At 35.4% G+C, this 13,998-nt stretch overlaps 1 protein-coding gene across 1 annotated transcript; it reads right to left on the bottom strand.

Annotated features, from left to right (window-relative positions):
• Nucleotides 1-4,977: 4,977 nt before the first annotated feature.
• LOC127127455 (jasmonate-induced oxygenase 2) lies at nt 4,978-7,975 on the bottom strand. The gene is made up of 3 exons (XM_051056643.1): nt 7,354-7,975; nt 6,234-6,567; nt 4,978-5,365 (listed from the first exon to the last, which is right to left on the bottom strand). The coding sequence occupies exons 1-3, from the start codon at nt 7,869-7,871 to the stop codon at nt 5,117-5,119; spliced, it is 1,101 nt and encodes a 366-aa protein (XP_050912600.1). The 5' UTR covers nt 7,872-7,975; the 3' UTR covers nt 4,978-5,116.
• Between the last annotated feature and the right edge of the window lie 6,023 nt (nt 7,976-13,998).

Raw genomic sequence — 13,998 nt, 5'->3', positions numbered from 1 at the left:
AAATGCATTTAAATTCAATTTAATTTAGCCAAAACCTAAAACCTCTTCAAAACACCATATAAATGGCCAATAGATTTATCCTAGGTCAATGAAGGTCAAAGGACCTTAGACAAAAAATTTCATGATTTTTGAAAAGTCAGTAGTATTTTTAAACAATTAAAAATATGCGCAAAAACCATTAATATAAAAAATATCAAAATTAATCCAAAAAATAAATTTAATTAAGGAAATGAAAGAGGAATGTGTAAAGATTTTTGGTGAAAGTCCCATATTTTTTGGATTAAAAATGAAATTAATATGAATTAATCAAAATAAATGGATTAAACAAAAAAAATCAGAAAATACAGAAAAACAAGGGACATCAGATCTCCCTCATTAATTGAGGTGGCAGATCTGATGGCCACGCGTGCGTCATCCATGGTACATCCTAGTCAACGCGTTGCAACATTGGTAATTAAAATAAAAGGCAATAATTAAAACAATTTAAACAAATCTGATGGTTGAGAGGCGTGACAACACACCACCGGAGCTAGGGCCTCAGTCTTCTTCTCTGGTGGACCTCACCGGATTGGTCCACCATCAACCATCACTAAAATAAAAAACAAGGACATGAGTTCAAAGAGAAAATGCTCAGGAGCTCGAATCCGGCCTCAAGTTTCTCCAATTCCAAGTATATAGAAAGATACAAGGATTTGAATTTTGAGGATCATGAACTGAGTTGCTTCGATTTGACTTCAAAGCAAGTCAATCTTGTTTCCTACATTGGTAGGACTTCAGACACCCAAAATCCACAAAGAATGATGAAGAATTGAGAGAGAATCGAAGAGATGAAGTTTCTGAAAAATCACCTTCGAGTTGCTTCAAATTCACTTGATCTTGATCTGGATTTGTTTTCTTTCTCTTCCTCTTGCTTGCAGAATCCAATTGAGATGAAAAGGGAAGTGAATTTCTGGAGTTTGAACTTCCAAACAGAAGATGAAGTTCAAGCTCGGTTTCAAAAGAAATCTTCAGAAATTCTTTGGAATGGAGGGTTTGGATTGGTATGGAAAAGCTTGGGTAAGGTATTGATGGATTTCTGATCACAATGCACTCCTATTTATAGCCAATGCAATTGATTTCCACACACTTTCTTTCAAATGTTCAAAAATAGCAAGTTTCTTCATGAGCTAGCCTGGGTGTGCGCAAAGGCCAAACAATCATTTTCAAAGGTCCAAAATCATGCATAGGTCATGTTGAAAGTGTTGCATTAAGCCATGCAAAGTTGGAATGAGTTTGATCATGAAATCCTTCCAAATGGTACCATACATTGCACCCATGCGCAAGTCCTTCAATTTTGATCAAAATGAGATTATCTTGGACTTTTTGGAAAGGTGAGATCAAGGGGAAAAACTTTCATGTTGAATAATTTACCATTTTAAGCTTGGATCATGATGAATTTTGAGGTGGAAGTTTGGAAAATCAAACATATTTTAAAATTTTCTAAGTACCAAGTCAAATGTTCACTTCTTCTATCTTGAATAACTTTTGCTATGGACTTCAAACAGAAACAGTTCCTTCATCAAAGTTGTAGTTATTTCAAACCTCTTCAATTTGGTAAGAAATTTGAACTTATTTGATTTTGGCATGAAGGATTTATGCATTTTAGAAGTTGGGGAAAATGACTTGTTCAATGGTAGTGGTCCAAAGTGACCTATAATGTTTCCCCTTGGCACATGCATTTTCAAGTTGAATCTAAACTTCCTACAAACATAAAAGTTTAAATAAACATCTTGAATTTTATCATGGAATTTTAATGGCTTTCATCTCATAAAAAATGAGCAAGTTATGGTCTTGGGAAGTTGACATCCTAACTAGGGTTCAGACAAAATGACCTATAATCTTTCACCATAAAAAATGACTTTCCAAGCAAAATTAGATCTTTACTTCAACATGAAAGTTGTTTGGAATGTCACTTTGAGTAACATTTCTCTTATAATCATTTTCATCTGACAAAAATTGTAGGATATAGGGTCTAGGGAACCCCGATTTTGACCAGTTGACTTTCTCTGGTCAACCACCATGAACCATCTTGCTAGCTTGACATTCTCTTAACTTTTGGGACTCATGGAGGATAATACATGCATAAGATGATGTAATATGAAGTATACATTTAAATATTTGATCAAATGGTGAAGAAACTTGCTGAGGAAGTCACACAAGATACCTAAATGAATTAGGGCTTCCAAGGCAAACAAGCTTCCAACTCTTGATGAATTCTTGATCAAGATGATATGTGAAGACCATGGGGATCCATATATGATGTCTAGAGTCATTTTGAACCATCTATTGATTAGTCTCCTTGCATTGAGGGTCTCAAACCCTAGATATGAGCTTGATGGAGCATAGGTGAGCATACACACTATCTACAAAAACAACAAACTACACATTGACATATTTTTTATTTTTGGTTAGTAAATAATGAAAGACAAAGTATGATACAATCAAAATATGCTTGGTGACCTCTCCCAATGCAATCCCTAATGAATGAGGGGTAGGGAGGATGCCAAGGTGTGATCCCAATGCCAATGCATATGATGAGATAACATGAGGGATCTTAGGGTCAAAATTGGGGTCTTACACATATTTCCCTAAAATGTGTAGACATCTGGTTATCAAGAGTCTTAGTGGATACAGGTTCTTCCTTGAACGATATCCCAAAGACTACTTTGGTAAAGCTGCCTTTAGAAGCGTTATATATGAAGCCTAGCACTCTGACAGCAAAAGCTTTTGATGGCTCAAGGAGAGCAGTGATAGGGGAGGTTGACTTGCCAATCAGAATAGGTCCAACCATATTCACTCTCATTTTCCAAGTCATGGATATACATCATGGGTATAGTTGCTTACTTGGAAGAACTTGGATCCATGTTACGGGCGTAATAACTTCTACCCTGCATTAAAAGTTGAAGTTCATTACAAACGACAAGATGATCGTGATTAGAGGTGAAGAGGATATCTTGGTTATCCACATGACATCTTTCAGGTACATTTATGTGGAGGGTAAAATCACCGAGACACCTTTCCAATCCTCAGAAGTGGTGAATGTGTTGATAGTCCAACAGGTACCTGAGTTATCAAAGCCTGAGTTTTCAATGGCCTCATGGCGGGGAGCTAAAGTTGTTAGAGAGACTGGGAGTGTCCAAGTTTGAGGCAAGTTGATAGAAATACGTGAAAAGTGGGACAAGTTTGGGTTGGGATATGAGCCCTCCTAAGATAAAACAAACAATCAACTTAACAAGAAGCATATCCCTTCTGTTGAAGAGACATTCACTAGCACCGACCATATCTTTGGTAATCAGATTACAATGATCGAAGACGAAGCCTACAATGAAGAGGTATCCAGCTAGATACGTCAGGTGGTACCTGGTGAAGAATTGAAAAATTGGAAGACTGTGGAGATCCCTCAAATCTTTCAAAAGTAATTTTATTATTTTCAACCAATCTCCTTCTTGATGATTTCAACCAGTCAAATTGTTGTAGCCTCATCTACCTTTGTTGTCGAACCACTTCTCTTTACCTTTCTTTTCTCTTGTTGATTGTGCTTTACCTTTCTTCGACTTTCTTGGAGCTCTTTCAGCCATTCTTTGTTCATGAGATTCAAGCATCCCTTGAAGCTCTTCCTTTTTTAATGTTGATAAATCTTTTGACTTTTCTATGGCTACTACCATATGGTCGAACTTTGGAGCCAATGACCTCAAGATCTTTGAAACAACTCATCTTGATGTCAACACTTCTCCAAATACCTTGATTTGATTCACCCGTTTTGTAACCCTAGTAAAAAAATCAGTTATGCTTTCAATGTCTTCCATCTAAAGCAATTCATACGTTCTTTCCTGACTTTGTAACCTCACTTCTTTCACCTTCTCTGCGCCTCCAAACGATTTTCCATAATTTCCAATGCTTCTTTTGTTGATTTAACATCACTAACCTTTTTGAAATTGTCAGCATCAACACATTGATGGATTATAAAGATAGATTTATAATATTTCTTCTTCAAATCTTTGTGTGCATTATTTTCTTCATTCGTCGTGTTTGTTGCAAGCGGCGTCACTCCCTCCTTCACAAGATCCCAAAGATCTTGATAGAAAAAGACAACTTTTATCTGCTTGCACCAATTCTCATGATTTTGAGTCTTCAGAATTGGGGGACTCACCGGAAAATGTTTGTTCAGATGATTCATCATCATCGTGTTTGCTTCACACGAATCGCTCAGTCAGCGCTCTAGATACCAGATGTTGGAAATTTACTAATTTCCCATAAAGAAATTCATCAAGTTGAGTTTGCTTGCTCCTCAAGCAAAGCCCAAAATACTTAATTTTACTAATACTACAAAAGTGGACCTAAGTAAAAAAACAATGTTGAGGCTAACTCCTTAACACTTTGACACTTCAATACTTCAACACCTAAGTGTTTTGACAACAATATGCTTTGACACCATGAATTACATTCTCAACAAACATAATCTCATGTATCTCGTAAAGACCTGAATAAGTTAAGATATAAATGAACTCTCCCGTGTGGACACACGAGTCTTATACTACTTCTAATAATAATTTAGTATCGTAATAGATTCTCGAATGCATTTGCGTTGACTCGCATTCTCTGAGATTAAAATAAATTCATTTCTTTTAAAAATCTCATATGATTCTCATATAAAAAATTATATGCAAGATTTGAACCTTAAACACATACATATTTTTTAAATTGTAAAACCTTAATCAATTTTAATAATAATACATTTTCACCCAAAAAGTTGGTCAAATCTACATCACATATTTATGATATCATCATCAGATAGTGTAAGCTTTTAGTGAGCATCCCACTAAGACTGTTTGGAAAGGTACAGTTATGCTTTACCCTATCACTCACCATTATTGAACATTTTTTCCAATATAGCCCAATCCATTAACTCAGATAACAAAACATGAAACACCATATACATATGATTCAATTTGATAAATATATATTATAATTAACAAGAGTTCAATTTCTCAAATATAGAGCAACATATCCAATTATTTAATCATATGCAAATTCATCATTTGCAAATTACATAGTTATTATTATTGGAATGAATTAACTATATTTGTGAAGCCAAAGATTCAACTTGGGCTTTTCCACAAGGTCCTTTCATCCTAATATAAAGTCTGTATTCATCATAGGTCATTGGTGGATAAAGGGCTGGCCTTTCCTTTGTCACAAGCTCCTTAGCAGGTTGAATGATCAAATCACTTTTTGGATTGTAAAACATTGCCAATGAAACACGATCTTGTGTTGGATTCACAATCACCCTGTGTTCTACACTCTTGTATATTGCATTGCTCATCACCTAAAACATTATAAACATGACATTAACTCAACAGTTATTAATCAGTTACAACCACCAATTGTTTTGAAATCTAAACTTCAATTATATTCCTTTGACTAAGAGAAAATATTCATTGTGCACACTTTTAAAGTGGTGTGTGTTATAATCATTATATTGTGGTACACTATTTTTATTTGTTTATATTCAAGTCTTAAGTTTTTCGGAGGTTCTTTTGATTTACCTGTGTCAAAATATATGAATTTTATTTTATTCTATGACGATATAGTTGTAAAACAAGATTTTTTTTAACCATAGTTTATCTATCTCAAATTTTAAATATAATTGTTTATTATATAATTCATTCAAAAAAACATAAATAAAACCTAACCAGACCATAGTAAAATATCACTTAAATATAATCATTTCAATTTATTTATAATCGAACAAAATTAAAATTATCGGTTTGGTGTATTGGTTTACTCCGTACCAAACTATTAGAAGACAAATTTTTTCAAACTGACAAATTTATTAAAGAACTAGACCGTTATACTTTCCAATAAAAAAAATTAAACTTGTTTTTAACATTTTTCATTTTTAGTTTTGACTCAGTTCAGTTTTAATTTTAGTTCAGTTTATTTATCATTTTATTTGATTTTAAAACTATTTGTACAACTTAGTCCTGTTCATTAACCAAACATATCAGTTCAATTTTATTAACTTTAATTTGATTCCATTCGATTCGACGATTCAGTTCAACAGTTCTTTCTGAAATGTCCTAGCCCTAATGTTTCAATGTAGATTAAGAGTTCTAACATAAATGAAATTATGAAAATAACTAAGTAGTAATTATGCAACAACTTGACTAGTAAATTATAGAAAGAAGTAGGACCTGAATTTGGTCACCAATGTTGATGATAAAAGCATTAGGGACAGGCTTAACAGTGATCCAATCATTTCCTTTTCTTACTTGAAGTCCAGACACAAAATCATCAGGTAGAAGAATGGTCATACCACCAGGGTCTGAGTGAGAAGACAGCCCTAAAGTAAGGTCAGGCTGTGGACACTTTGGATAGAAATTAACCCTTAAGCAAGCACCAACCTCATCTTCTCCCCCAAATGAATTCCTAAGAAAATCTTCTTTCAAACCAAGATTTTTTGACATTAATTCCAATATTCTTCCTCCTAGTTTAACCACTTCTTCACTATATTCATCAATCACTTTCCTGAAATTTTTAAGTACAAAGTTATACCATCATATAAATTTTTGTATTTCTAAGAGAAAATGTACAATATATATTTATTAAAAAGAGACACTTAACCAGATATAGATATATTTCCTTATTATAAACACAGAAACATTAAGTCTTCAATTATTATTTTCAAAAAATATATACTATGCAACTCGTGTATGCATGAAAATGGGGAAAAATATTGAATGAACCACCATGGTCAAATTTGCACAATTGAAAGAGACTCCTCATAGTGTAATAATTTTATTTCAATATAAATAAATCTGAAGTTATTTAATTATATAATTACTCGTTTAACAACATGTGTGTGGGTATAGAGTGTATTGTACGCGTGAAAAATTAATGATATATCAAATATTAATTTTGATAGGTCCCAAAGATTTCAAAATCTTACCTACTTACTCATATAATTCTAACCCTTTTTATGATATATATTTATGAAATAAAAGTTGCTATTTATAATTATGATTTCAACACTTTTAACATGTGTTGAGTATATATATGCTTTAAAGAAGAACACATTTTCAACATGAGTCGAATCGCTTTACAAATGTCAAGTTATACTAATAACTTTAGTTTTTTTAAATTTAAAATCGAATATTTTTGTTGATAATCCTTACCTACTTTTTAAGAACTAATATTCTATTAAATAAAAATCAAGTAGAGAATACATATTTCAAGAATATATTTAATTGCTTCTTAAAAAAATAAAATAAGGTGCTTAATTGATGGGTTATTATTATCCTTGTGCATACATACCTCAAGGATGATGGAAGTGCGGGCCACTTAGCTTGGTTTCTAAGAGAAGGAGGCATATAATGAAGAAAAAAATAGTCACTCCAATCCAAAATAGCACCTTTTTTCACTCCCAACCTACTACCATAACCTTCATAAGTACTAGGAGAGTTAGCAAACTCTTCTTTCACTTCAAGTGGAAGGTTAAAGAACTCACGCCACACTTCCTTAGCACTCTTCATCAACTCATGGTCAATCCCATGGTTTACAACTTGGAAAAAACCACACTCACGACATGCCTCTGAGACGTTCTTGAGCACTGTCTCCCTGAGGACCTGATCCTCGCCGGAGACGTGCTCAAAGTCGATCAGAGGGATGTTGATATTGATATCGATATGATCGTTTTGAGGGGTGGAGTTGGTTTTAGTAGGTCTTTGAGAAAGTGGTTTGATGTAGCATGATGGGATTGAGTTAAGGCCACTTTCGGCTAAGGATTGGACTCGAACAATAGGTTCCGGCCATGTTTGAGCACAAGTTATCATTTTTGTTTGAGTTTTTGGGTTATGGATGAAAGAAGAGAAACAAAGAAAAAAGAGGAATTTGAAGAAGATAGTGGTTTTGTTGTAGTGTGATTGAGAGTAAGCAAGAGTGGGCTATATATACAGATAAGAGCACGAGGGGTATTAATATCGGCGCCGTGATCAAATTGAGTTGCAAGTGGGTTGTGCCCGTATTATTAATTTTTCTATCGTCGACTAAGTGTGTGTCGAGTAAAAAAATCAAACTTTTTTGTTTAATAACTTTGGAACTTGATAGCTTGTGTCCTTGACTTGTCACCTTGAAATACATGTTAAATAATCAATAAATTGAATGCATATAATACAAAAAGTTTATGTTTAGACGTAGTACTATGTACTACAACTCCTTTAAAGGCACGTGTAGTATTTGCTAAAAAGTTTTTATGTAAATATCAAGTGGCGTTTTTATTTTTTGTTTTTAACAAATATACTCTTCCATCACGAATGTGGAAACAAATCTTTTAAGTAGGAAATGACAGCGCTGTTAGAATTGTTGGTTGGGATTGGTGTAGGGGTAGACAAATTTAAATTTTATAAATAGATTGGATCGGGTCGGATCGGATCGGATGTTGTTTAATTTGGATTATATAAGATTGTTTCGGCTAACTCATGTGATTATTTTAAATCCATTGAAAATTAAAATTATTCCAACATAACTAATATATTTATTTATTTATTTATTTTTATTATTATATAATTAATTTATTATAAAAATGAGATTCATAATGTTGTTAGAATATTATCATTTTTATAATTTTTATGATTTAATAGTGATATTGTGTCCTCCTAAAAACACAAAGACATGTAATATGGAATTTTGCATATTATTTAGTGTATAGTTTAAAGTACCATAATAATCAAATTAATGTCAAATATTTTCACGTAATAATAATTTTTAAATTTTTTTTTAATATTCTAAATTTTGATTTTTTTTAAAAATAAAAAGTAAATGTTTTTGAATTTTATAAAAATATTGTCATTTTTATATGTTTACTCTAATAAATATTAAATCGACTAAATCGAGATTGTCTGTTCTACTCGCAAGCATGAGACTTCAATGCTCAAGCCCCAGTGTCGCAACCTGAAAAATACAGTGCGCGAAAAAACAACCGGCGAAAGAAAAAGACAGAAGAGTCGCCACCGTGCGTTATTCATCCCAAAGGAGGGAAAGGAAACGCTCGAAGTAAACCTGAAAAAGGAAAGGACAAGACGGGGTCTCGCAACCAAATCTTGGGTTCGGGAGTCGGTTATGCGAAGGGAAGGTATTAGCACCCTTACGCATCCGTAGTACTCTACGGGATCCACTTTTGTGGTTCTTGTCTAAAGGGTGTGGGTTTACCTAATGTGTTTATTTACTAAAAAAAAGGGTTAAGAGAAATGACTCGCGCGGATGTCGCATCCACTGCATACGTATCTCATCTGAATATGAGAATCAGAGTCTTCGTAGCTCGGCTGACCTATGGGTTGGGGTGATGTGTGCTCGCTAAGACATCGCGTCTTATGCCTACGTATCTCATCTGGAATGAGAATCAGAGCAAGCCGTAGTTCGGCTAACTACGGGGTTATGGATTGGGTTTTGGACGAACAACGTTACTACGCAATCTACCGGAGGCTCGACCTTTGGAGACTTACTCACCTGTAGTAGAAGGAGATAACATGTTGCTTTGGGTTTTAGGGTTTGTTCGCGTTGTAGGAACGCGCATGCAAAAAGGAAGTCCTAGGCGAAGGAACAGTGCTACCTTAATTGGCATGCAAACGGGAGACTATCCGAAGCCTCGTGTCCCATGGGGAAACGATCACAACACACAAAACATGTATCTTAAAATAAAATGCCACCAAGGGGCTTAAACATTTCCTCCTATCGAGGTCTTCCAGCTAAGAAAGCGATAAAGTACGAGAAAGGAAAAAAATTATCACACGGATAAAGATCCGAAGTTACAGCAATTAAAGGATTAGCAACCCTGAGATCTCTCCAGCTAGACCATCAAAGGAAATCAGTCAATATGAGTAATCAGAATAAACCTCCGCATGGTATCGCTGCAAGAGTATGTGAGTCCTCACAAAAACTCGACAAAAGATTAGACAAACAAGATGAAATCTAGGGAAAACAATGCCATGGCAACACAAGACAGGTTAGAACAAACAGAACAAAGAAAAAAAACGAAGACTGTCGCGTTCGCTACTGCATCGCCTAGCGAAAGCTTAGCGAAGCTTCGCTGTGTGCTCGCCTAGCGAAGCGGCTAGCGAGTGCCTGCGGGTTTTGAATTTCTCATCGATAACCGTACGATTTTAAGGATTCCAAACCCTATGGCATTCATTTCGGAAACGAAATTATTAAACATTCAAGACACTATTCACATATTCATACGCAAACATAAACCCGTGTGCAAAACCTGATGTTACCTCATGCATTCATAGTATTCAAATTCAACGCATAGAGTAATAGGAACAAAGGCATACCTGATGAGAGAGGCCGACCGAACGGCGCGGCTGGATTTGCAAAGCTCTGTTAGGGTTTGCGTGAGGCAGAGGCAAAAGAGTGTGTGAGTCGGAGTGAACTTCTCGGAGCTGCCTGAAGATTGCTGCAGAGTAGTTCCTAGGTCTCCTTCTCTCAAGACCTTTCTTCGGTGAAACTCCAAGTGAAACTCCAAGTCTTTAGTCCTCTACTGCAACTCTTATATTTATAGACTGATTTCGTGGGTAGTGGGCTCAAATGAGGGTAACTCAAGCCCAAAATCTTTCTGATATTTTCTGATGTGCGCACCCTTCGCCTAGCGAAGGACCTGCTCGCCTAGCGAGCATGACAGTACTTTTCGCTAGGCGAAGCATCTGCTCGCCTAGCGAGCATGACAGCTCAGCAGCAGATTCTTGCTTCTTCTAGCCTGGCGATTTGCACGGTGAATAGGCCCCATCTGGCCCTGTTGGTAGTACCTCAAGTCTTTTCCTTGTGTTGACTGATCGTCTAAGTAGAACCCACAAAGTGTCCTGGATGATGTCCGAGCTTCTTGGAGCTAATTCTGATTGACATGATGCAATGTGGTATGAAATGCTAAATGACCTAAAAAAGTGAATGCATGAATGAGGAGGGCAAATTTTGGGGTGTTACACCCAGCTCTAGACTTTTTGCGTTGTCCGCAAGCATGAGACTTCAATGCCTTAACAACTTGTTCTGGATGTTCATACCTTAAGCTCATGTTAAGGAGTTTTGGTCAATCACATAGAAAGAGACTTCTTTGCCTAATTAATTAGATTAGGACTTTACTCTGAGCAAAACAGCTAGAGTCTTCAGAATCTCTTAATCAAAAGAGTATGACATTAACCTTGTGCTCATTTGAGTGCTTCTTGGATAAGAAGATACACAAAGCTTTACACGCTTGAGCAGAATGTGAGTTGTTTGCTCCTGAGTGTGAAAGAATAAAGTGGTCATTCTTCTTCTCTCCTTGCACAACTTTTCTCTTGTTGTGCCTTTATGTTATGATGATCTTCCTTGATCATTTTCGCTCTGCTCTCACACACTTAACCCTTGTGGTTATATTTTTTATTTAGTGTGTGTTTCTTAAATCTGTGTTTTCTTAATAAAACACAATCTCTCTCTCAACCAATACTGTGAATTGGTATCACATCTTTGTGAACACAATCACGTTTTCTTCAACTCACATTCATCTTAGTCAGAACAGACTTTGAATAATCTCAATCTTTATCTATAAATAGATTATGAGAATAGATTCGTTGAAGATTGAAACTACCAAAGGTACAAGTAGCCGTTGAAGGTCTTTAGCCGTTGTACAATAGAGTGAGTCAAAACTCAACTAGCATGAAGACGTTGGGAGAAAAGAGTAGAGTTTAGAGCAGTTGGAGAGATAAGATCCTGACAACATAACTTTATGCTGATTAGACATAAAGTATTGTATCATTGTCACGTGATCTACTTTGGATAACTTAAGACTTGAAATCTTCTTGTAGACGTTTATTGAAGCTTGTTCAGAGTCGATGTTATCCTTATACTTAACTTCTTGATTCAGAGGCTTTTATAGAATTAGTTAGAGCTTAATCAGAAGTTGAAGTATGTCTTCAGAACCTGGTTGGAGTGAGACTTCAAAGTCTAGAGTTCACATGTTCTATGTTTGTCTTCATTAGAGTCTTGATCAGAAATAGTCTGGATAAAAACTTGTAGATTTGATGACTTGATGTAGACAAATTCCTTTGAAGTAGATCCTTCAGAAGTGTTTATTAAGCACGTTCATAAGTTGCAAGGTCATTCCTTATGGCAGTGTTTGCTTGCTTCAAAAGATTTCAGTCTTCAGAGCTTTGCTGATCTTTGTATTCCACGTAAGTTTAGGTTCAAGATCTGAAAAACTTGAGTAGACTCATCAGAGTCTGGAAGCTTGGTTTGATCCTTCATATTCAAAACAAATTTTCTTCCTTTAATGGTTCTTTTTAGTGATTAACTTAATTTATAACAATGTGTTTACTGTGAAATTCGGTAAACAAATACAAGTTTATATTAATACTTAAGGGATTAAACTCAGAAATCTCCCGGACATATTTGTGTGTTTTTATGTTTGTGAGAAACCATAATTGCTGGAAAATGTTTGTTGTGATTTCTTGTAATAAGGAATAAAAGGACTACAAGTAGAATGAAAGTAAAGTAAAGGCTTTGAAATAAAAAAAAAAGCAGGTGCAGGAAAAGAAAAGGCTTAAATTAAAGTGCAAGTGATGTAAATTGACAAGAAATCGAAAGGCAAGTTAATTCATAAAAATGACTTTTAATGTAAAGTTTCTTGAAATGTATGAAATGGTGGAACACATATGTACATCTTTCCTCACTCGTTTCTCAACACACGAGTACTTTGAGTTAGCAGAAATGTGTACAGTTGCGAACCCTTTACAAAATAAACTTAAGTATCCTTATATATTACTCTATGATAACTGTCTAAGAATGGTAAACTACTCCTGTGGTGACACGTCCTAAGTCCATGTCGTGGTTTTCCTCAACGTGCCCCCACGTTTTTATGAATAACCGTCGATGCCAAATCAGTTCCTGCCTTGTGACATCATTTGAATTTCCTAACTACTTTGTTGGGCACCAAAACTGACTATCCCCGTCGAAGTCTTCGATGTCAACTATGTTAAGCTAACATATTTTGTTGGATTGTCCATTGTAATGATGAACTCCACATGTGGTGACTGAGTTGAAATTTCTTTCATTATAGTGATGAACTCCAACCTTAGCTAACATAACACAATTTTACTAAGTTCTCAAGTTCCTCACAACGTCTTTTGACCTTGCCACCTTCGACCGATATCACTCTATGTGACTTCCGACCTTAAGCCATATTAGTTATGTGGACCAACTCTATATTTGACCTTCCAAGTGGCATATTCATAGCTTTTCTCATTAGTAGTTTCCATTTATGGTCAGGTAGAAAACACGTTGTATGCCTTCTCTGCACATTATGCAACCAAGATATCACAGGCTACAAAGCTCACACGCCTTTTCCCAGGTTATTCACTTACTATGCCCTCTGCGTTTGAGCAACATGCTCTTGACTTATCTTTTATGGTCAAGCCCAGTCGCGTGTTCCAATCTTCTCCATTGATTCAGACCAAAGAGTATTTGGCATGGCTTAACAAAGGTCAAGCCTAGAAGAAGAAACATTCGGAGAAACTAGGCATTTATCACATGGTCAATCTATCCAGGACTGACCCCAGATACAATCCATGCATGTTGTTGGCTTCGATCTTCTTCTAGGAAGGATCGAGCAACACCTTTCAGCTTTCATGCAGCATGTTGATGCCAAATTTGTTCGACGTGTCCTCTATTATAAGTTTAAATCATGTTGGCTCCATCTTCTGTACAAACTTTGAAACCTAACACGAGTTAACCATCGAACATTTCACTTATAAAAATTTCATCTTCGATAACCATGATACTGCCAACGAAGATGTTTTCGACCAAGAACTCATAGGTTTATTGGAATTCTGACTTTCTTAATATGTTTTATGTTCTATTTCTCTATAGGTGTCTAAGAAGTTTGTCCCTCTAGCCATTTCGCTTCATGAAGGGCGAAAGGTCTCCCTTAACAAACTT

The sequence above is a fragment of the Lathyrus oleraceus genome, chromosome 3 (genome assembly GCF_024323335.1).
Source record: "Lathyrus oleraceus cultivar Zhongwan6 chromosome 3, CAAS_Psat_ZW6_1.0, whole genome shotgun sequence".
Taxonomy (NCBI): domain Eukaryota; kingdom Viridiplantae; phylum Streptophyta; class Magnoliopsida; order Fabales; family Fabaceae; genus Lathyrus; species Lathyrus oleraceus.
This window is presented reverse-complemented; position numbering and strand designations above follow the sequence as displayed.

Coding starts and splice junctions, on each gene's coding strand:
- LOC127127455 (XM_051056643.1), bottom strand. CDS start 7,871: ATGATAACTTGTGCTCAAACATGGCCGGAACCTATTGTTCGAGTCCAA. Junction 6,568..7,353: donor GCACTTCCATCATCCTTGAG/GTATGTATGCAC, acceptor TAAAAATTTCAG/GAAAGTGATTGATGAATATA. Junction 5,366..6,233: donor ACATTGGTGACCAAATTCAG/GTCCTACTTCTT, acceptor ATAATGTTTTAG/GTGATGAGCAATGCAATATA.